This window comes from Petromyzon marinus, chromosome 65 (assembly GCF_048934315.1).
Source record: "Petromyzon marinus isolate PM22_M1 ecotype Great Lakes invasive population chromosome 65, UKy_Petmar_22M1.pri1.0, whole genome shotgun sequence".
Taxonomy (NCBI): Eukaryota; Metazoa; Chordata; class Hyperoartia; order Petromyzontiformes; family Petromyzontidae; genus Petromyzon; species Petromyzon marinus.
This window is the reverse complement of record NC_133731.1, coordinates 12,249-37,596: the sequence shown is the minus strand read 5'-3', so window position 1 is coordinate 37,596 and position 25,348 is coordinate 12,249. Positions and strand designations below refer to the sequence as shown.

Genomic DNA, 25,348 nt, shown 5'->3' with positions numbered 1-25,348 from the left:
CAGGACCGGTTCAGATAATCATCACTGGTGTTGGCCGTGAGCGTGAATCAAACCTGGGTCGCCAGGTTCATAGCACAGCGTGCTAACCGCTACACTACCGCTACCCACACACATACACGTACACGCTTGCACACAACAACAACCGCTATTCGCCACTAAGTGGCGGTGACATCCCGATGGTGCTTGTGGTAGGCTATGTACATGTTATGGCCACCAAAAGTGTCGAACGCCTGCTGGCAGGAGGTCACGGTACAGACCCAGGTGACAACAACTACCGCCATTCGCCACTAATTGGCGGTGACGTCACCACGACGCTTGCGCCAGGCCATGTGCACCTTGTGACTGGCTGATGCACCATGTGACTGGCTGGTGCACCACCTGTGCCCCCTACTGTGCCAACCTGCTGTGCTTTAGCCATCCGGCACTCCGCTCGTTGTTGTGAGCGTCGCTCCTCCGCCCTCCGTTGTTGTTGGAGGGCGGCTTCCTCCAACTGCCCAGTAGCGTCCTACACAAGCCTGCTCCACAGAGGCCGATCTTGACACCGCTGGTACCAGTCATCGGCAAGTCCACTCAGCTCCACGTCTTCCTGTACCACATCACTCCATCTCTTCTCTAGCCCGTGCCGCGCCCGTTTAGCCCCCTCGATCCGGCCAAACAAAAGCTGTTTCGGCATGCGGTGGCTGGGCATGCGGGCTACATGACCCAGCCATCGCAGCCTTGCCTGCCGGAGGAGCTCACCGATGGGACCTTGCCCAGATCTTTCAAGGATTTTTGAGCTCCTCACACAATCCCGCCTGGTTAAACCCAGGATGGATTGTAGGCAGGCCAGCCTAAATGTTTCCAACAGGCAAAGATGCTCCAATAAGGGGGTTCACGTTTCGCAAGCGTAGAGAAGGGAGGGAATGACCGTGGCCGAGAAGACCTGAAGCTTAGTGCGGAGCGACAGACCAGGTAGCTTCCACACAGCGTTACACAACCAATGAAAAGATATTGCCGCTCGACTGATTCGGAGTGAGACCTCTGCTATTAAACTGGAGCCGGTCATAAGCACACTGCCCAGGTATGGGAAACTCTTCACTCTCTCCACAACTGCCCCATCACCGATTGGGAGTTGTGGGGGTGGAGTGTCCGATGGTACAAAATACCCAGGCAGGTGCTTAGTTTTGGTGGGGCTGATGGTAAGGCCCCATCTCTTAGTGGCACGCTCCAGTCTCAGCAGCAGCGTCTACAACTCCTCCTCTGAATGAGTAGCTATTACCAAATCATCAGCATACATAATGTGGTTGAGCAATAGGGAGCCATCCCTTGACCGCACCCGGGCATCGATCAGCCTCCCATTATATCTGTACCAAATGGAGATTCCCCCGTTACAGCTATTGAAGGCTTCACGAACTACGTGGTCAAAATAGATGTTAAATAATGTGGGAGCCAGAGGACATCCCTGTCGCACTCCAAGGTGTACAGGGAATGGCTCTGACTCCCGGTCACGTAGTTTTACCCGGGCCCGCTCACCATCATGAAGGTCCTTAATGATCGTGAGCAGATGGTCAGGGACTCCAAAAGCACGAAGAACGACCCAGAGCCCAGGCCTACTGATGGTATCATAGGCCTTGACCAGGTCAATAAAGCAGAGATGTAGGTCTTGTTGGAATTCCCTACACCTCTGCTGTAGCAGACGGACAGAAAATATGGCATCTGTGCAGGACCGCCCTTTCCTGAAACCGCATTGGGGCTCCGCAAGCCTCTCCTCAGCGTGCCTGGCGAGGCGATGTTGAATAATCCTTGCCAGGACCTTTCCCGGCACACTGAGAAGTGAGATGCCCCTGTAGTTGTTACAGTCTTTGCGGTCCCCCTTCTTAAAGAGGGGGACCACCAGGGCATCCTTCCAATCCTGCGGAACCCGTCCAGTGGTCCAGACTGTTGTTATGATGTCATATAGGGCAGCCTGTGCACAAACGCCACCCTCCCTCAGCATTTCGCTTGGGAGATCATCTCTGCCCGCTGCCTTTCCTGGTCTCAGACTCCGGATCGCCTTCAATACACACACATGCATGTACGCACACGCACGCATGCACACACGCATGCACGCACAGGCACACACACCACACACGCATGCACGCACACACACATACGCATGCACGCACACGCACACACACATACGCATGCACGCACGCGCACACGCATGCACGCACATGCACGCACGCACGCGCACACACACCACACATGCATGCACGCACGCATGCACGCACACACCGCACACACACGCATGCACACGCACGCACACACACACCGCACACACGCACGCACACACACGCATACACGCACACACGCACACAGGCACACACACACCGCACGCACACGCAAGCACGGGTTCCCGTGAAGCCCACACGCCGCTGGGGTGGTGGTGGGTGGTGGTGGTGTTGAGTGGTGAGTGGCGCCTGTGCTCACCGTATCGTCGAGTGAGAACTGTGATCCCTGCGCCAGTAGCCTCCCGTTGACGGCTATCATGGCGCAGCCGTCGTAGTAGAGGCGGTCTCCATCGCAGCCTTTCTGGTTGGAGAAGACGTAGACGCCACCGCTCTGCACGCAACGGGCACAAGTCCACTCTGTTCTGTCGCCCAGTGAGGCTGCTTCTCGTTGATGTGATTGTTGACGTGGTTGTTGTAGTTTGTGATTGTTGTTGTGGTTGTTGTTGTTGTTCTAATCACCAGCGAAACGTCACCAGCTACTCGAATCGTAATCGCTGTTGTGGGTTGAACTCTCCAAAACACGGCAACCCGCTAGTGCTGGAGTGGTAACGAATTGCCCACGTGTTGTTGACGTCACAAAGCCCCTTGCTGGTAATTGGCTGTGCCGTTGGGTAGTGGCGGGTTGAACAACATTCATACAGACGCCATCTCACCCACCAAACAAAAACCCTTGTGGACATCGAGCTTGTTGGCCTGTCCAAGGACGGGTGTAGATTGCAGTAAATCTTAAATATTAAATAGAAACATTGTTCAACTCACGATTATTAATTAGGTGGGAGGGGGTTGCCCCATGCGGAGTGACGTCACCGGCTCATGATTATTAATGAGGGGAGGGGTGCGGCATGTGGAGTGACGTCACCGGCTCATGATTATTAATGAGTGGAGGGGTGTGGCATGTGGAGTGACGTCACCGGCTCACGATTATTAATGAGTAGAGGGGTGCGGCATGTGGAGTGACGTCACCGGCTCACGATTATTAATGAGTGGAGGGGTGCGGCATGTAGAGTGACGTCACCGGCTCATGATTATTAATGAGTGGAGGGGTGCGGCATGTGGAGTGACGTCACGCGGGACACACGCACGCACATTATTGCCACATTATTGGCTCATTATAGTAGTAACGAGCTTGTTTGCCAGTCCAAGGACGGGTGTAGATTGGAGTAAATCTGAAAAACTCAGCAGAAAAGTTGATCAGCTCATGATTAGATTGGCAATGCCTTTGTATAGAATTGTGGTGAGTCTGCGGTGTGAGTCTGTGGTGGGAGTCTGTAGTGTGAGTCTGCGGTGTGAGTCTGTGGTGTGAGTCTGCAGTGTGAGTCTGTGGTGTGAGTCTGTGGCGAGTGTGTGGTGTGAGTCTGCGGTGTGAGTCTGCGGGGTGAGTCTGTGGTGTGGGTCTGCGGTGCGAGTCTGTGGTGAGTCTGTGGTGAGTCTGCGGTGAAGTCTGTGGTGTGAGTCTCTTGTGTGAGTCTGTGGTTTGAGTCTGCGGTGTGAGTCTGTGGTGTGTGTCTGTGGTGTGAGTCTGCGGTGCGAGTCTGTGGTGAGAGTCTGCGGTGAGTCTGTGGTGAGTTTGCGGTGTGAGTCTGTGGTGTGAGTCTGGTGTGAGTCTGTGGTGAGTCTGTGGTGAGTCTGCGGTGAGCCTGTGGTGAGTCTGCAGTGAGTCTGCTGTGAGGGTGTGGTGAGTCTGTGGTGGGTCTGCAGTGAGTCTGTGGTGAGTCTGCGGTGAGTCTGTGGTGAGTCTGCAGTGAGTCTGCGGTGAGTCTGCGGTGAGTCTGTGGTGTGAGTCTGTGATGTGAGTCTGTGGTGAGTCTGTGGTGAGTCTGTGGTGTGAGTGTGTGGTGTGAGTCTGTGGTGAGTCTGCGGTGAGTCTGTGGTGAGTCTGCAGTGTGTCTGTGGTGTGAGTGTGTGGTGTGAGTCTGTGGTGAGTCTGTGGTGTGAGTGTGTGGTGTGAGTCTGCTGTGAGAGTCTGCGGTGTGTCTGTGGTAAGTCTGCGGTGAGTGTGTGGTGAGTCTGTGGTGTGAATCTGTGGTGAGTGTGTGGTGAGTCTGTGGTGAGTCTGTGGTGAGTGTGTGGTGAGTCTGCGGTGAGTCTGTGGTGTGAGTCTGCGGTGAGTCTGTGGTGTGAGTCTGTGGTGTGAGTGTGTGGTGTGAGTCTGTGGTGAGTCTGCGGTGAGTCTGCGGTGAGTCTATGGTGAGTGTGTGGTGAGTCTGTGGTGTGAGTGTGTGGTGAGTGTGTGGTGAGTGTGCAGTGAGTCTGCGGTGAGTCTGTGGTGCGAGTCTGTGGTGTGAGTGTGTGGTGAGTGTGCAGTGAGTCTGTGGTGCAAGTCTGTGGTGAGTGTGTGGTGAGTCTGTGGTGAGTCTGTGGTGAGTCTGTGGTGAGTGTGCGGTGTGAGTCTGTGGTGAGTCTGTGGTGAGTGTGCGGTGTGAGTCTGTGGTGAGTCTGCGGCGAGTCTGTGGTGAGTCTGTGGTGAGTCTGTGGTGTGAGTCTGTGGTGCGAGTGTGTGGTGTGAGTCTGTGGTGAGTGTGTGGTGAGTCTGCGGTGAGTCTGTGGTGTGAGTGTGTGGCGAGTCTGTGGTGAGTCTGTGGTGTGAGTGTGTGGTGAGTGTGTGGTGAGTCTGTGGTGAGTCTGTGGTGCGAGTCTGTGGTGCGAGTGTGCGGTGTGAGTCTGCGGTGAGTCTGCGGTGAGTGTGGTGAGTGTGTGGTGTGTGTGCGGTGAGTGTGTGGTGCAAGTCTGCCACCTTGGTGGTGGCCGACCTCACGAGGTCGACTCGCACGTGAGCCTTGCGCAGCTCGTGGTGACTACCGGAGCCGTTGGTGAAGATCTCCACCCCGTCCAGACCCATAGCCACGTGCGGGCTGCAACACGCACACAGGACCACCACCAAGAACTCCCACCACCACCACCACAACCACCACCACCACAACTCCCACCACCACCACCACCACAACTCCCACCACCACCACCACCACAACCACCACCACCACAACTCCCACCACCACCACCACCACAACCACCACCACCACAACTCCCACCACCACCACCACCACAACCACCACCACCACAACTCCCACCACCACCACCACCACAACCACCACCACCACCACCACAACCCCCACCACCACCACAACCACCACCACAACCACCACCAACACCACAACTCCCACCGATATCACCAAAACTCCCACCACAACCACAATTCCCACCACCACCACAACTCCCACCGGTATCACCACCACAACTCCCATCACCACCAACAGCGCTACCACCACCACCCTCACCACCACCAATACCACTACCACCACCACAACTCCCACCACTACCACAACCACCGATATCACCACCACAACTCCCACCACAACCACAACTCCCACCACCACCACAACTCCCACCGATATCACCACCACAACTTCCACCACAACCACAACTCCCACCACCACCACAACTCCCACCACCACCAACAGCGCTACCACCACCACCCTCACCACCACCAATACCACTACCACCACCACAACTCCCACCACCACCACAACCACCGATATCACCACCACAACTCCCACCACAACCACAACTCCCACCACCACCACAACTCCCACCGATATCACCACCACAACTCCCACCACAACCACAACTCCCACCACCACAACTCCCACCGGTATCACCACCACAACTCCCACCACCACCAACAGCGCTACCACCACCACCCTCACCACCACCAATACCACTACCACCAACACAACTCCCACCACCACCACAACCACCGATATCACCACCACAACTCCCACCACAACTCCCACCACCACCACAACTCCCACCACCACCACAACTCCCACCGATATCACCACCACAACTCCCACCACAACCACAACTCCCACCACCACCACAACTCCCACCGGTATCACCACCACAACTCCCACCACCACCAACAGCGCTACCACCACCACCGCCACCACCACCAATACCACTACCACCACCACAACGACCACCACAACTACCGACATCACCACCACCACCACTGATAACGCGCCCCTCCCCCCCCCTTTGTTTTGCTACCTTTGGGGGGCCCAGAGCTCCTCACAGCTCTCGCTCCCAATGCAGGTGTCCAGCGTGGCGAGCACGGCGTCACCCATCGGCACCGTCACCTGGCGCGGTGAAACCCCACAGCCACCGAGAACGATCGTCACCGGCGGGCTGAGCCTCCAGAATCTCACTCAAGAGGCTCACGCTAGGTTTAGTCGCAGCAGGCGGAGGGGGGGGCATGTCGCTGCTGCTGCTGCTGTTACTGCGGCCACTGCGTGATCCAGATCGGGTGGTTCTGCAGTTGATTTGTCAGCATTGTTGGGGGATGTGGTTTTGGCCGATAGCAAGTTGCGCTGTGCGTGTTTGGTGTGTGTGGTGTGTAGTGTGTGTGTGTGGTGTGTGTGTTTGGTGTGTGTGGTGTGTAGTGTGTGTGGTGTGTGTGTGTGGTGTGTGTGTGTTTGGTGTGTGTGGTGTGTGTATGATGTGTGTGTTTGGTGTGTGTGGTGTGTGTATGATGTGCAGTGTGTGTGTGGTGTGTGGTGTGTGTGTGGTGTGTGTATGGTGTGTGTATGGTGTGTGGTATGTGTGGTGTGTGTGGTGTGTGTGGTGTGTGTGTGTGTGGTGTGTGTATGGTGTGTGTATGGTGTGTAGTGTGTGTGTGGTGTGTAGTATGTGTGTACCTGCTAGTGTCACCGTGCGTGTCACCGCTAGTGTCACCACTAGCGTCACCGCTAGCGTCACCGTGAGTGTCACCGCTAGCGTCACCGTGAGTGTCACCGTGAGTGTCACCGCAAGTGTCACCGCTAGTGTCACCGCGAGTGTCACCGTGAGTGTCACCACTAGTGTCACCGTGAGTGTCAACGTGTCACCGCTAGTGTCACTGTGAGTGTCACCGCTAGCGTCACCGTGAGTGTCACCGTGAGTGTCGCCGCTAGTGTCACCGTGAGTGTAGCCGCTAGTGTCACCGTGAGTGTCACCGCTAGTGTCACTGTGAGTGTCACCGCTAGCGTCACCGTGAGTGTCACCGTGAGTGTCACCGCTAGTGTCACTATGAGTGTCACCGCTAGCGTCACCGTGAGTGTCGCCGCTAGTGTCACCGTGAGTGTCACCGCTAGTGTCACTGTGAGTGTCACCGCTAGCGTCACCGTGAGTGTCACCGTGAGTGTCACCGCTAGTGTCACCGTGAGTGTCACCGTGAGTGTCACCGTGAGTGTCACTGTGAGTGTCACCGCTAGTGTCACCGTGAGTGTCACCGTGAGTGTCACCGTGAGTGTCACCGCTAGTGTCACTGTGAGTGTCACCGCTAGTGTCACCGCTAGTGTCACCGCTAGTGTCACCGTGAGTGTCACCGTGAGTGTCACCGTGAGTGTCACCGCTAGTGTCACTGTGTCACCGTGAGTGTTACCGCTAGTGTCACCGTGAGTGTCACTGTGAGTGTCACCGCTAGTGTCACTGTGAGTGTCACCGTGAGTGTCACCGTGAGTGTCACCGCTAGTGTCACCGTGAGTGTTACTGTGAGTGTCACTGTGAGTGTCACCGTGAGTGTCACTGTGAGTGTCACCGCTAGTGTCACCGTGAGTGTCACCGCTAGTGTCACAGTGAGTGTCACCGCTAGTGTCATCGTGAGTGTCACCGCTAGTGTCACCGCTAGTGTCACAGTGAGTGTCACAGTGAGTGTCACCGCTAGTGTCACCGTGAGTGTCACCGTGAGTGTCACTCTGAGTGTCACCGCTAGTGTCACCGTGAGTGTCACCGCTAGTGTCACCGCTAGTGTCACTGTGAGTGTCACTGTGAGTGTCACCGTGAGTGTCACCGTGAGTATCACTGTGAGTGTCACCGCTAGTGTCACCGTGAGTGTCACCGTGAGTGTCACCGCTAGTGTCACCGTGAGTGTCACCGTGTGTGTCACCGTGAGTCTCACCGCTAGTGTCACAGCTAGTGTCACCATGAGTGTCACCGCTAGTGTCACCGTGAGTGTCACCGCTAGCGTCACCGTGAGTGTCACAGTGTCACTGTGAGTGTCACTGTGAGTGTCACCGTGAGTGTCACCGTGAGTGTCACAGTGAGTGTCACCGCTAGTGTCACCGTGAGTGTCACCGTGAGTGTCACTCTGAGTGTCACCGCTAGTGTCACCGTGAGTGTCACCGCTAGTGTCACCGCTAGTGTCACTGTGAGTGTCACCGTGAGTGTCACCGTGAGTATCACTGTGAGTGTCACCGCTAGTGTCACCGTGAGTGTCACCGCTAGCGTCACCGTGAGTGTCACAGTGTCACTGTGAGTGTCACTGTGAGTGTCACCGTGAGTGTCACCGTGAGTGTCACAGTGAGTGTCACCGCTAGTGTCACCGTGAGTGTCACCGTGAGTGTCACTCTGAGTGTCACCGCTAGTGTCACCGTGAGTGTCACCGCTAGTGTCACCGCTAGTGTCACTGTGAGTGTCACCGTGAGTGTCACCGTGAGTATCACTGTGAGTGTCACCGCTAGTGTCACCGTGAGTGTCACCGTGAGTGTCACCGCTAGTGTCACCGTGAGTGTCACCGTGTCACCGTGAGTGTCACCGCTAGTGTCACAGCTAGTGTCACCATGAGTGTCACCGCTAGTGTCACCGTGAGTGTCACCGTGAGTGTCACAGTGAGTGTCACCGCTAGTGTCACCGTGAGTGTCACCGTGAGTGTCACTCTGAGTGTCACCGCTAGTGTCACCGTGAGTGTCACCGCTAGTGTCACCGCTAGTGTCACTGTGAGTGTCACCGTGAGTGTCACCGTGAGTATCACTGTGAGTGTCACCGCTAGTGTCACCGTGAGTGTCACCGCTAGCGTCACCGTGAGTGTCACAGTGTCACTGTGAGTGTCACTGTGAGTGTCACCGTGAGTGTCACCGTGAGTGTCACAGTGAGTGTCACCGCTAGTGTCACCGTGAGTGTCACCGTGAGTGTCACTCTGAGTGTCACCGCTAGTGTCACCGTGAGTGTCACCGCTAGTGTCACCGCTAGTGTCACTGTGAGTGTCACCGTGAGTGTCACCGTGAGTATCACTGTGAGTGTCACCGCTAGTGTCACCGTGAGTGTCACCGTGAGTGTCACCGCTAGTGTCACCGTGAGTGTCACCGTGAGTGTCACCGTGAGTGTCACCGCTAGTGTCACAGCTAGTGTCACCATGAGTGTCACCGCTAGTGTCACCGTGAGTGTCACCGCTAGCGTCACCGTGAGTGTCACCGTGTCACTGTGAGTGTCACTGTGAGTGTCACCGTGAGTGTCACCGTGAGTGTCACCGTTGAGTGTCACCGTGAGTGTCACCGTGTCACTGTGAGTGTCACTGTGATTGTCAACATGAGTGTCACTGTGTCACTGCTAGCGTCACCATAAGTGTCACTGTGTTACCACTAGTGTCACGTCTAGTGACACACAAACATGACAGCAGCACTAAAGTACCGAGGTAGGCGCAGCAGACGACAATGCTGGCACCCCGCCCCTCCATGGGTTACCTGCTCAGTGATCTCCTGGATGATGCGTGGCAGATAATGATCCTCTACCTCCCTGCGTGAACCACAGCAGTGCACACCACAGCGTTACTAACCACTCACACCACAGTGTTACTAACCACTCACACCACAGCGTTACTAACCACTCACACCAGTGTTACTAACCACTCACACCACAGTGTTACTAACCACTCATACCACAGCATTACTAACCACTCACACCACAGCGTTACTAACCCCTCACACCACAGCGTTACTAACCACTCACACCACAGCGTTACTAACCACTCACACCACAGCGTTACTAACCACTCACACCAGTGTTACTAACCACTCATACCACAGCATTACTAACCACTCACACCACAGCGTTACTAACCCCTCACACCACAGCGTTACTAACCACTCACACCACAGTGTCACTAACCACTCACACCACAGTGTTACAAACCAATTACACCACAGTGTCACTAACCACTCACACCACAGCGTTACTAACCACTCACACCACAGTGTTACTAACCACTCACACCACAGTGTCACTAACCACTCACAGCACAGTGTCACTAACCACTCACACCACAGTGTCACTAACCACTCACACCACAGTGTCACTAACCACTCACACCACAGTGTCACTAACCACTCACACCACAGCGTTACTAACCACTCACACCACAGTGTTAATAACCACTCACACCACAGCGTTACTAACCACTCATACCACAGCGTTACTAACCACTCACACCACAGCGTTACTAACCACTCACACCACAGTGTTACTAACCACTCACACCACAGTGTTACTAACCACTCACACCACAGTGCTACTAACCACTCACACCACAGCGTTACTAACCACTCACACCACAGCGTTACTAACCACTCACACCACAGCGTTACTAACCACTCACACCACAGCGTTACTAACCACTCACACCACAGCGTTACTAACCACTCACACCACAGCGTTACTAACCACTCACACCACAGTGTTACTAACCACTCACACCACAGTGTTACTAACCACTCACACCACAGTGTTACTAACCACTCACACCAGAGTGTCACTAACTACTCACACCAAAGTGTTACTAACCACTCACACCACAGCGTTACTAACCACTCACACCACAGCGTTACTAACCACTCACACCACAGCGTTACTAACCACTCACACCACAGCGTTACTAACCACTCACACCAGTGTCACTAACCACTCACACCACAGCGTTACTAACCACTCACACCACAGCGTTACTAACCACTCACACCACAGTGTTACTAACCACTCACACCACAGTGTTACTAACCACTCACACCACAGTGTTACTAACCACTCACACCACAGCGTTACTAACCACTCACACCACAGCATTACTAACCACTCACACCACAGTGTCACTAACCACTCACACCACAGCGTTACTAACCACTCACACCACAGTGTTACTAACCACTCACACCACAGTGTTACTAACCACTCACACCACAGTGTCACTAACCACTCACAGCACAGTGTTACTAACCACTCACACCACAGTGTTACTAACCACTCACACCACAGTGTTACTAACCACTCACACCACAGCGTCACTAACCACTCACACCACAGTGTTACTAACCACTCACACCACAGCGTTACTAACCACTTACACTACAGCGTTACTAACCACTCACACCACAGCGTTACTAACCACTTACACTACAGCGTTACTAACCACTCACACCACAAGGTTACTAACCACTCACACCACAGCGTTACTCACCACTCACACCAGTGTCACTAACCACTCACAGCACAGTGTCACTAACCACTCACACCAGAGTGTCACTAACCACTCACACCACAGTGTTACAAACCAATTACACCACAGCGTTACTAACCACTCACACCACAGTGTCACTAACCACTCACAGCACAGTGTCACTAACCACTCACACCACAGTGTTACTAACCACTCACACCACAGTGTTACTAACCACTCACACCACAGTGTTACTAACCACTCACACCACAGTGTTACTAACCACTCACACCACAGTGTTACTAACCACTCACACCACAGTGTCACTAACCACTCACACCACAGTGTTACTAACCACTCACACCACAGTGTTACTAACCACTCACACCACAGTGTTACTAACCACTCACACCACAGCGTCACTAACCACTCACACCACAGTGTTACTAACCACTCACACCACAGCGTTACTAACCACTCACACCACAGCATTACTAACCACTAACACTACAGCGTTACTAACCACTCACACCACAGTGTTACTAACCACTCACACCACAGTGTTACTAACCACTTACACCACAGTGTTACTAACCACTCACACCACAGTGTTACTAACCACTCACAGCACAGTGTTACTAACCACTCACACCACAGTGTTACTAACCACTAACACCACAGCGTTACTAAACACTCATACCACAGTGTCACTAACCACTCACACCACAGTGTTACTAACCACTCACACCACAGTGTCACTAACCACTCACACCACAGTGTTACTAACCACTCACACCACAGTGTTACTAACCACTCACACCACAGCATTACTAACCACTCACACCACAGCGTTACTAACCACTCACACCACAGCGTTACTAACCACTCACACCACAGTGTTACTAACCACTCACACCACAGTGTTACTAACCACTCACACCACAGTGTTACTAACCACTCACACCACAGTGTTACTAACCACTCAAACCACAGTGTTACTAACCACTTACACTACAGCGTTACTAACCACTCACACCACAGCATTACTAACCACTCACACCACAGCGTTACTCACCACTCACACCACAGTGTCACTAACCACTCACAGCACAGTGTCACTAACCACTCACACCAGAGTGTCACTAACCACTCACACCACAGTGTTACAAACCAATTACACCACAGCGTTACTAACCACTCACACCACAGTGTCACTAACCACTCACAGCACAGTGTCACTAACCACTCACACCACAGTGTTACTAACCACTCACACCACAGTGTTACTAACCACTCACACCACAGTGTTACTAACCACTCACACCACAGTGTTACTAACCACTCACACCACAGCGTTACTAACCACTCACACCACAGCGTTACTAACCACTCACACCACAGCGTTACTAACCACTCACACCACAGTGTTACTAACCACTCACACCACAGTGTTACTAACCACTCACACCACAGCGTTACTAACCACTCACACCACAGTGTTACTAACCACTCACACCACAGTGTTACTAACCACTCACACCACAGTGTCACTAACCACTCACACCACAGTGTCACTAACCACTCACACCACAGCGTTACTAACCACTCACAACACAGTGTCCCTAACTACTCACACCACAGTGTTACTAACTAATCACACCACAGTGTTACTAACCACTCACACCACAGTGTTACTAACCACTCACACCACAGTGTCACTAACCACTCACAGCACAGTGTTACTAACCACTCACAGCACAGTGTCACTAACCACTCACACCAGAGTGTCACTAACCACTCACACCACAGTGTCACTAACCACTCACAGCACAGTGTCACTAACCACTCACACCACAGTGTTACTAACCACTCACACCACAGTGTTACTAACCACTCACACCACAGTGTAACTAACCACTCACACAACAGTGTTAATAACCACTCACATCAATCCCTCACACAACATCATCACCATCGTTGCTGATGACGACGGTGATGGTGATGTTGCTGACGGTGATGATGGTAATGATGATGGTGACGAGGACAATGGTGTGAGTCGGCATGGCTCACCGCTCGCGAGCCCACGGAGTGAACCAGCGCAGCTCGCGGTAATTGCCGTGGTTGCACAGCACCATCTTGGGTCGGATCAGCAGAATCTTCCTGCGTGGCAGTGAGAGTCAGAGTCAGGCACGGGCAGCTCCGTTGCAACCCGAGTTCAACTCCAGCTCAAGATTAATTAATTCATCAGACATAGTCATCAAAGCACGCGAACTGCTGGACTACCTTCCCCACACACACACACGGACTCACACGCCCACACACGGACTCACACAGACTCACACACGCACACACGCGGACTCACACACGCACACACGCGGACTCACACACGCACACACGCGGACTCACACACGCACACACACGCGGACTCACACACGCACCCACACGGACTCACACACACACACGCGGACTCACACACACGGACTCACACACACGGACTCACACAGACTCACACACGCACCCACACGGACTCACAAACGCACACACGCGGACTCACACACACGGACTCACACACGCACACACACGGACTCACACGCCCACACACGGACTCACACCCACACACCCGCACACACGCGGACTCACACACGCACCAAAAAGACAAAGATCCCCCGTATAGCCTAAACAGACTGTTAGGGCAAGAGCTGTTCGCGAGCACCTATGAAAGGCAACGCGGCACACGAGGGGGTGGGTGGCCAGCACCACGCCCGGCCGCCTTTGTCTCCCTAGTGGCGATGTTTACACACCACACCAGGTACTCATTTGAGGCTGAGTCGACCTAGGGGAGGCCCAGGACCAGTTCAGATAATCGTCACTGGTGTTGGCCGTGAGCGGGAATCGAACTCGGGACTCCGGGTTTGTAGCGTAGCGTAGCGCTAACCACTACACGACCATAAACTCACTCGCACACACACGGACTCACACAGGGACTCACACACGGACTCACACATGCACACACACGGACTCATACAGGGACTCACACACACACGCACACATACGGACTCACACACAGACTCACACAAGCCCACACAGGGACTCACACAGGGACTCACACACGGACTCACACATGCACACACACGGACTCACACACAGACTCACACACGCCCACACAGGGACTCACACAGGGACTCACACACGGACTCACACATGCACACACACGGACTCACACACGGACTCACACACGCACACACACGGACTCACACATGCACACACACGGACTCACACATGCACACGTGTGGCCTCACACATGCACACGCGTGGCCTCACCGGTTAAGGAAGATGACGCGGCAGTTGTAGCGCACGTTCTTGTGCATCACCGGCCTGGTAATGTGGATAAGGCAGAAACTCACCACACAGCTCCCTACAGCATGACTCTGCGGGTACACAACTCGCGTGCGTGTGTGTACGTGCGTGTACGTGCGTGTGTGTACGTGCACATGGGTGCGTCCGTGTGTGTGCGCGTGCGTGCGTGAGCGTGCGTGCGTCCCGTCACGCTCCCAGTCTACCACAACGCGACGTCGGAGGTGAACCCAACAATCCATCAAGAATCCACTTCCTTTTGCCGAGGACGTTCCCGGGGAAAATACGACAGTCCCTCGGTTTACGATGCCATTGATTAACGATATTTCAATGAACGATCTGCCTACCCGTAGGGTCCTCTCCCGATCGTGTTTATTAAAAGATACATGTTTCGAATAAATTCTGTTTTACAATATCACACGGAGCCGCAAATTTCGGCCAATCGGAGCGCTCCCTTCAGTGGAGATTCAGCAGCCCTCGCGCCCCTTTCATGTTCGTTTTGAGAGCGACTGGCTGCAAAGCTTGTCAATATTTAATGTTGATGTCTCCCGAATACTTCGCATTTGTTTTACTTAACATCGCCTTGCCAGGCACGCTGAGGAGAGGCTTGCGGAGCCCTAATGCGGTTTCAGGAGAGGGCGGTCCTGCACATATGTCATAGTTTCTGTCTGTCTGCTACAGCAGAGGTGTAGGGAATTCCAAAAGGACCTACACCTCTGTTTCATTGATCTGGTCAAGGCCTATGATAGCATCAGTCGGCTGAGCTATGGGTTGTTCTTGGTGCTTTCGGAGTCCCTGACTCTGCTCACAATCATTAAGGACCTTCATAATGATGGCAGGCCCGGGTAAAACTACGTGGCCAGGTGTCGGAGCCATTTCCTGTTAACCTTGGGATGCGACAGGGATGTCCTCTGGCTCCCACATTATTTAACATCGATTTCAACCACGTAGTTGGTGAAACCTTTGATGGGTGTACCAGTGGAATTTAGATCTGGTACAGATACATTGGGAGGCTGATCGATGCCTGGGTGCGGTTAAGGGATGGCTCCCTATTGGTCAACCATGTTATGTACGCCTATGATCTGGTAATTGCTAACTAAGAGGAGGAGTTGGAGGCGCTGCTGCTGATCCTGGAGCTTGCCACTAAGAAATGGGGCCTTACCATCAGCCCTGCCAAACCTAAGCACCTGCCTGGGTATTTTGTGCCATGAAACACTCCACCCCCTCAGCTCCCAATTGGTGATGGGGCAGTATTGGAGAGAGTGGAGCGTTTTCCATTACTGGGCAGTGTGCTCATGTTTGGCTCCGGTTTAACAGCAGAGGTCTTACTCTGAATCAGCTGAGCGGCATTATCTTTTAATCGGCTGCATAACGCTGTGTGGAAGCTACCTGGCCTGTTGCTCCACACAAAGCTTCAGGTTTTCTCGGCCAGTCATTCCGTTCCTTCTCTATGCTTGTGAAACGTGGACTCCCCTAATGGAACATTTTCACCGATTATAAACATTTAGAGGCTGCCTGGCCTGCCTATGATCCATCCTGGGTTTAACCAGGTTGGATTGTGCGAGTAGCTCACAAAACCTTGAAAGATCTGGACATCTGGGTCATGTAGCCTGCATGCTTGGCCACCGCATGCCTCAACAACTTTTGTTCGGCTGGATAGAGGGGGCTAAACAGGCGCGACATGGGCTAGAGAAGACATGGAGCGATGTGGTACAGCAGAATGTTGAGCTGAGTGTACTTGCCGATGACTGGTACCAGCGGTGTCAAAATCGGCCTCTGTGGAGGAGGCTCGTGAAGGACGCTACTGGGCAATTTGAGGCAGTCGCCATCCAGCAACAATGGAGGGCAGAGGAGCGACGCTCACAACGAGCGAAGCGCCGGGTGGCTAAAGCACAGCAGGTTGGCACAGTAGGGGGCACAGGTGGCGCATCAGCCAGTCATCTCAGTCAGCAATCCATGGCACCTGGGTCTGTCCCGTGACCTCCTGCCAGCGGGCGTTCGACACTTCACGTGACCTTAATGTGCACAAAGCCTGGCACAAGCGCCGTGGTGACGTCACCGCCACTTAGTGGCGAATGGCGGTTGTTGTTGTTGTTGTGTGTGTGTGTGTCAGGGTCGCGTGTGTATGGGTTGTGCTAGAGAAGAGATGGAGTGATGTGGTACAGAAGGACGTGGAGCTGAGTGGACTTGCCGATGACTGGTACCAGCGGTGTCAAGATCGGCCTCTGTGGAGGAGGATCGTGAAGGACGCTACTGGGCAGTTGGAGGCAGTCGCCCTCCAACAACAACGGAGGGCGGAGGAACGACGCTCACAACAGCAAGCGGAGCGCCGGGTGGCTAATGCACAGCAGGTTGGCACAATAGGGGGCACAGGTGGTGCATCAGCAGGTCATCTCAGTCAGTCGACCCGTGGCACCTGGGTCTGCCCCGTGACCTCCTGCCAGCGGGCGTTCGACACTTCACGTGGCCTCAGGGTGCACATAGCCTGGCACAAGCGTCGTGGTGACGTCACCGCCACTCAGTGGTAATGGCGGTTGTTGTTGTGTGTGTGTGTGTATGGGTTGTGTGTGTGTGTCAGGGTCGCGTGTGTGTGTGTATGGGTTGTGTGTGTGTATATGTGTTGCGTGTGTGTGTATGGGTTGTGTGTGTGTCAGGGTCGCGTGTGTGTGTGTGTATGTGTTGTGTGTGTATGTGTTGTGTGTGTGTGTATGGGTTGTGTGTGTGTGTGTGGGTTGTGTGTGTGTGTGTAAGTGTTGTGTGTATGTGTTGTGTGTGTGTGTGTGTATGGGTTGTGTGTGTGTGTATGGGTTGTGTGTGTGTGTGTATGGGTTGTGTGTGTGTATGGGTTGTGTGTGTGTATGGGTTGTGTGTGTATGTGTTGTGTGTGTGTGTATGTGTGTGTGTCCGCACTCGCGGCCTCACATGCCCACGTCACAGATGATGTCGCTCGTGGCCGGCGCCACCAGCAGCTGCCCCAAGGCCTCCCACGAGTGCAGTAGTGTGTCGCCCTCCAGAAAGTGATCCGCACAGCCGTAGCCACTACAGACAACACACGCAGCCGTAGTCACTACAGACAACACACACAGCCATAGTCACTACAGACAACACTCACAGCAGTAGTAACTACAGACAACACACACAGCCGTAGTCACTACAGATAACACACACAGCCGTAGTCACTACAGACAACACACACAGCCGTAGTCACTACAGACAACACGCACAGCCGTGGTCACTACAGACAACACACACAGCCGTAGCCACTACAGACAACACACACAGCCGTAGTCACTTCAGACAACACACGCAGCCGTAGTCACTACAGATAACACACACAGCCGTAGTCGCTACAGATAACACACACAGCCAGTCACTACAGACAACACACACAGCTCTGGTCACTACAGGCAACACACACAGCCGTAGTCACTACAGACAACACACACAGCCGTAGTCACTACAGACAACACACACAGCCGTAGTCACTACAGATAACACACACAGCCATAGTCACTACAAACAACACACACAGCCGTAGTCACTACAGACAACACACACAGCCGTAGTCACTACAGACAACACGCACAGCCGTGGTCACTACAGACAACACACACAGCCATAGTCACTACAGACAACACACACAGCCGTGGTCACTACAGACAACACACACAGCCATAGTCACTACAGACAACACGCACAGCCGTGGTCACTACAGACAACACACACAGCCGTAGTCACTACAGACAACACAAACAGCCGTAGTCACTATAGACAACACACACAGCCGTAGTCACTACAGACAACACACACAGCCGTAGCCACTACAGACAACACACACAGCCGTAGTCACTACAGACAACACACACAGCCATAGTCACTACAGACAACACACACAGCCGTGGTCACTACAGACAACACACAGCTGTGGTCACTACAGGCAACACACACAGCCATAGTCACTACAGACAACACACACAGCCGTGGGCACTACAGACAACACACACAGCCATAGTCACTATAGACAATACACACAGCCGTAGTCGCTACAGACAACACACAAAGCCGTAGTCACTACAGACAACACACACAGCCGTAGTCACTACAGACAACACACACAGCCGTAGTCACTACAGATAACACACACAGCCGTAGTCACTACAGATAACACACAGCTGTGGTCACTACAGGCAACACACACAGCCATAGTCACTATAGACAACACACACAGCCGTGGTCACTACAGACAACACATAGCTGTGGTCACTACAGGCAACACACACAGCCGTAGTCACTACAGACAACACACACAGCCGTAGTCACTACAGATAACACACACAGCCGTAGTCACTACAGATAACACACAGCAGGTGTCAGGGTCGGGATCGAACCACACACACAGCCGTAGTCACTACAGTCACTACAGTCAACACAGGGCTGCAGTGAGAACCCATGGGTTGATTTCCCGATTCGGGTGCCTTCTCTACCGTGAGTCTGTATGATCTCCCCCCTTCTCTGTGTGGGGTTCCCTCCGGCTTCTCCGGTTTCCTCCTCCCCGTAGCTAAACCAACACTCACAGTGCAACTGCTATCGGCCAAAACCACATTCCCAACAACGCTGAGGAATACCCTGCCCAGTTAAATCCATCAGGATCACGAAACAGCAGTAGCAGCAGCAACATCGCTTCCCCAACCGACTGCGTAAAACTTTGCAGGACCCTCCTCAAAATGAGTCTTGAGACTCAGCGAGGCTTTGGGGTGCCGCGGTTGCCAGGAGATGGTAACTACCTCGCCTCGTATGTGGAGGACGTCGTGGTTCGATCCCGACCCTGACACCTGCTGTAAAATTTGGAGTTTGCGTGTTTCTCTCTCTCTCCCCGTGGTTCGTGTGGACTTTTTTTCAGGTCCACCGGTTTTCCCCTCCACATTCAGAATCAACGTCAGGCATTCCAAGTATGTGGCCGATATAAATTGCCACGTGATAAGCCACTTTTTGTTGGGCTATCATTTGCGATAGCCAGGCCACTTCTGATAAGCAGCTACACAGCTCATTGAGCCTTACCTCGTAAGGAAAAAAAAAATTGTTGCATTTATAGTTTAGCTTAACTGGGTTAAAGCAGGGGAATCATGCGGATAATTACCAAATTTCCAACTCTGATCCCAGACGATAGCGAGCTCCCTTGGCCTTGGCAGCCTCAATGCCTGACAGCACACAGACAGACACACAGATATAGAGCACAACACAAATATCCCCCGTATAGCCTGTAACAGACTGTTGGGGCAAGTGCTGTTAGCGAGTAGCGCCGATGACGGCCGACACTGCACACGAGGGGGTGCGTGGCTAGCACCATGCCCGGCTGCCTTTGCATCCCCAGTGGCGATGTTTACACTCCACACCAGGTACTAATTTTAGGCTGAGTCGACCTAGGGAGAGGCCCAGGAACAGTTCAGATAATCATCACTGGTTTTGGTGGCCATGAACCGGAAATCAAACTCAGGTATCCAGGTGTCGGTAGCGCAGCGCACAAACCACTGCACTATCGATCCCCATCACAAAAAAACAAAGGCAAAGATCCATACTCTTTGGTTCTTTCGGTAAAGTCACATAGGTTGAAAATAAAATAAATCACGACGTTTCGGGTGCAACACAAGCGTCCAAAATCAGGTGGGAAAGAGCAGCAGACCATGCATGGTCTGCTGCTCTGTGGCATCTACATCTACAGAACGTGAAGAACCAGTGGAATATACATCTACAGAACGTGAAGAACCAGTGGCATCTACATCTACAGAACGTGAAGAACCAGTGGCATCTACAGAACGTGAAGAACCAGTGGCATCTACATCTACAGAACGTGAAGAACCTGTGGCATCTACATCTACAGAACGTGAAGAACCAGTGGCATCTACATCTACAGAACGTGAAGAACCAGTGGCATCTACATCTACAGAACGTGAAGAACTAGTGGCATCTACATCTGCAGAACGTGAAGAACCAGTGGCATCTACATCTGCAGAACGTGAAGAACCAGTGGCATCTGCATCTGCAGAACGTGAAGAACCAGTGGCATCTACATCTCCTTAACGTGAAGAACCAGTGGCATCTACATTTGCAGAACGTGAAGAACCAGTGGCATCTACATCTACAGAACGTGAAGAACCAGTGGCATCTACATCTACAGAACGTGAAGAACCAGTGGCATCTACATCTGCAGAACGTGAAGAACCAGTGGCATCTACATCTACAGAACGTGAAGAACCAGTGGCATCTACGTTGACATAACGTGAAGAACCAGTGGCATCTACGCTGACAGAACGTGAAGAACCAGCGGCATCTACATCTACAGAACGTGAAGAACCAGTGGCATCTACATCTACAGAACGTGAAGAACCAGTGGCATCTACGTTGACAAAACGTGAAGAACCAGTGGCATCTGCATCAACAAAACGTGAAGAACCAGTGGCCTCTACATCTACAGAACATGAAGAACTAGTGGCATCTACATCTACAGAACGTGAAGAACCAGTGGCATCTACATCTACAGAACGTGAAAACCTGTGGCATCTACATCTGCAGAACATGAAGAACCTGTGGCATCTACATCTACAGAACGTGAAGAACCAGTGGCATCTACATCTACAGAACGTGAAGAACCAGTGGCATCTACATCTACAGAACGTGAAGAACCAGTGGCATCTACATCTACAGAACGTGAAGAACCAGTGGAATCTACGTTGACAGAACATGAAGAACCAGTGGCATCTGCATCGACAAAACGTGAAGAACCAGTGGCCTCTACATCTACAGAACATGAAGAACTAGTGGCATCTACATCTACAGAACGTGAAGAACCAGTGGCATCTCCATCTACAGAATGTGAAGAACCAGTGGCATCTACATCTACAGAACGTGAAGAACCTGTGGCATTTACATCTACAGAACGTGAAGAACCAGTGGCATCTACATCTACAGAACATGAAGAACCAGTGGCAACTACATCTACAGAACGTGAAGAACCAGTGGCATCTACATCTACAGAACGTAAAGAACCAGTGGCATCTACAGAACGTGAAGAACCAGTGGCATCTACGTTGACAGAACGTGAAGAACCAGTGGCATCTACATCTACAGAACGTGAAGAACCAGTGGCATCTACGTTGACAGAACGTGAAGAACCAGTGGCATCTACATCTACAGAACGTGAAGAACCAGTGGCATCTACATCTACAGAACATGAAGAACCAGTGGCATCTACATCTACAGAACATGAAGAACCAGTGGCATCTACACCTACAGTAGATTGTACGGCTTTTGAAGTATTTAGTGTAGATGCCGTACAACACGTTTGGAATCGACAGGAGTAAAGTTGAACTTGCGTACAAATCGACTTGCGAACAAACCTCCGGAACCTATCTCGTTGGTAAGTAGAGGAGTCCCTGTACTAACCACAACCACCGCATGGACGGGCAGCAGCATCATCAGTCGGCATCTCCTGGCGTGCCACTCTCCACCAGCCCTAGCACGTTGTAGCCACACTCAAGTGTCTCACTAACGTGTTTCAAATAGCTGTTGTTTTACTTAATTTTTTCATTTTCTTTCCTTAAATAGGCTGTCACCATCTCTAATAAACGGATGGAAGTATTGTAAATGTGTTATTGTAACCGTTGAAATGTGCAGACGTAAGATTGCGTGCTTCCTATAACCACATTTCCTTGATTGCGTCTAATTTGCGCGATTTAGGTTCACTAAAACTAATTTTTATTTGACCAGGTAAGGCCTCACTGAGCTGTGTAGCTCTTTGTCAAAAGCGATCCTGGCTATATCACAAATGACAGCTCAACAAAGTGGCTCATCATTAATCTTGATTTGAAGCTTTCGTAGGTAGAAATAAATAACTTCTACCGAAAGAACCAATGAGAAAAAAGTGGCTCATCGTCAACACGTCGACATTTATAGCAGCAACCAAATTCTCTAAGCTCGCGACGTTGATTTGAAACACGGAGCCGAGGGCCCGGAGAAAAATCCACGCGACCATGGGTTAGAGAGAGACACGAAAACTCCAAATCTACAGCAGCAGCAGGCGTCTGAGTCGTGGTTGAACCCACGACCTCCTGTACACCAGGCGAAGTAGTCAACATCTCAGCCACTGTGATGATGAGAGGAGCAAACTCCAAATCTACAGCAGCAGGCATCGTCAGGGGTTGGGATTGAATCCACGACCTCCTGTATACCAGGCGAGGTTGTCAACATCTCAGCCACTGTGATGTTGAGAGGAGCAAACTCCAAATCTACAGCAGCAGCAGGCGTCTGAGTCGTGGTCGAACCCACGACCTCCTGTACACCAGGCGAAGTAGTCAACATCTCAGCCACTGTGATGATGAGAGGAGCAAACTCCAAATCTACAGCAGCAGCAGGCAGCAGGCATCGTCAGGGGTTGGGATTGAATCCACGACCTCCTGTATACCAGGCGAGGTAGTCAACATCTCAGCCACTATGATGTCGAGAGGAGCAAACTCCAAATCTACAGCAGCAGCAGGCATCGTCAGGGGTTGGGATTGAACCCACGACCTCCTGTACACCAGGCGAGGTAGTCAACATCTCAGCCACTGTGGCGTTAACCGGAGAGATTGGTGAGGAGTCGTAAGAAGTGGTGAGGAGTGATTGGTGATGAGGGAGCGATAATTAGTCATTGGTGAGGAGTGGTGAGGAGGGCGTGGTGAGAAGGGCGTAGTGAAGAGTGATTGGTGAGGGAGTGGTAAAGAGATTGGTGAGGAGTGGTGATGAGTGGTGAGGAGTAATTGGTGATGAGTGGTGATGAGTGGTGAGGAGTGATTGGTGATGAGTGGTGAGTGGTGATGAGTGGTGAGGAGTAATTGGTGATGAGTGGTGAGGAGTCTCACTGGTGAGGAGTGGTGAGGAATCTCACTGGTGAGGAGTCTCACTGGTGATGAGGTAGCGGTGAGGAGTGAGTGGTGAGGAGTGGTGAGGAATCTCACTGGTGAGGAGACTCACTGGTGATGAGGTAGCGGTGAGCAGTGAGTGGTGAGGAGTGGTGAGGAGTCGTGAGGAGTCTCACTGGTGAGGAGTCTCACTGGTGAGGAGTCTCACTGGTGATGAGGTAGCGGTGAGGAGTGAGTGGTGAGGAGTGGTGAGGAATCTTACTGGTGAGCACGCGCTCCGTGTTGCCCTGGAAGTCGAGCGCCCATTGCGAGAGCGCACAGCTCGCCAGCGTCACCTTGCGGCCCATGGCCCTCTCACTCACCACCAACTCACCACTCACTCACCACTCACCACCAACTCACCACCAACTCACCACCAACTCACCACCAACTCACCACTCACTCACCACTCACCACCAACTCACCACTCACTCACTCACCACCACTCACCACCAACTCACCACTCACTCACCACCAACTCACCACCAACTCACCACTCACTCACCACCAACTCACCACTCACTCACCACCAACTCACCACCAACTCACCACTCACCACCACCTCACCACTCACTCACCACCAACTCACCACCAACTCACCACCACTCACTCACCACCAACTCACCACCAACTCACCACCACTCACTCACCACCAACTCACCACCAACTCACCACTCACTCACCACCAACTCACCACTCACTCACTCACCACCACCACTCACTCACTCACCACTCACTCACCACTCACTCACCACCAACTCACCACTCACTCACTCACCACCACTCACTCACCACTCACTCACCACCAACTCACCACTCACTCACCACTCACTCACTCACCACCAACTCACCACCAACTCACCACACACTCACCACCACTCACTCTCTCCCCTCACTCTACCGCCTTTCCCGTCTCGCCTCAGACGTCATCACACAGCGTCGCTGTGTGATGACGTCCCCCACCCTCTAGCCCCACCCACCTACTCACCCCCACCCACCTACTCACCCCCACCCTCCTACTCACCCCCACCCTCCTACTCACCCCCACCCTCCTACTCACCCCCACCCTCCTACTCACCCCCACCCTCCTACTCACCCCCACCCTCCTACTCACCCCCACCCTCCTACTCACCCCCACCCTCCTACTCACCCCTACCCACCTACTCACCCCCACACTCCTACTCACCCCCACCCTCGAGCCCCACCCACCTACTCACCCCCACCCTCCTACTCACCCCTACCCTCCAACTCACCCCTACCCACCTACTCACCCCCACTCTCTGACCCCACCCACCTACTCACCCCCACCCTCCTGCTCACCCCCACCCTCCTCCACACCCCCACCCTCTAACCCCACCCTCCAACTCACCCCCACCCTCCTACTCACCCCCACCCACCTACTCACCCCCACCCTCCTACTCACCCCCACCCACCTACTCACCCCCACCCTCCTACTCACCCCCACCCTCCTACTCACCCCCACCCTCCTACTCACCCCCACCCACCTACTCACCCCCACCCACCTACTCACCCCCACCCTCCTACTCACCCCCACCCTCCTACTCACCCCC

At 53.0% G+C, this 25,348-nt stretch overlaps 1 protein-coding gene across 5 annotated transcripts in view; it reads right to left on the bottom strand.

The window, feature by feature from the left end:
- NADSYN1 (NAD synthetase 1) overlaps window positions 1-24,696 on the bottom strand; it is a 68,884-nt gene extending 44,188 nt beyond the window's left edge. For 3 of the 5 annotated variants that reach the window (XR_004404999.2, XM_032977968.2, XM_032977969.2), the window contains exons 1-9: window positions 24,001-24,696; window positions 19,982-20,042; window positions 17,767-17,883; window positions 14,812-14,865; window positions 13,561-13,650; window positions 9,746-9,797; window positions 6,297-6,385; window positions 4,984-5,101; window positions 2,449-2,580 (exon numbers count right to left, since the gene is read on the bottom strand). Coding sequence is in view for 4 of the 5 variants with exons in the window: in XM_032977968.2 (XP_032833859.2) it covers window positions 2,449-2,580; window positions 4,984-5,101; window positions 6,297-6,385; window positions 9,746-9,797; window positions 13,561-13,650; window positions 14,812-14,865; window positions 17,767-17,883; window positions 19,982-20,042; window positions 24,001-24,085 (798 nt within the window). In the remaining variant the exon portion in view is untranslated. Of the gene's footprint in view, window positions 1-2,448; window positions 2,581-4,983; window positions 5,102-6,296; window positions 6,386-9,745; window positions 9,798-13,560; window positions 13,651-14,811; window positions 14,866-17,754; window positions 17,884-19,981; window positions 20,043-24,000 lie in introns of those variants that run through there. The other 2 variants (XM_032977970.2, XM_032977971.2) reach the window with 2 other exon arrangements.
- Window positions 24,697-25,348: the final 652 nt, after the last annotated feature.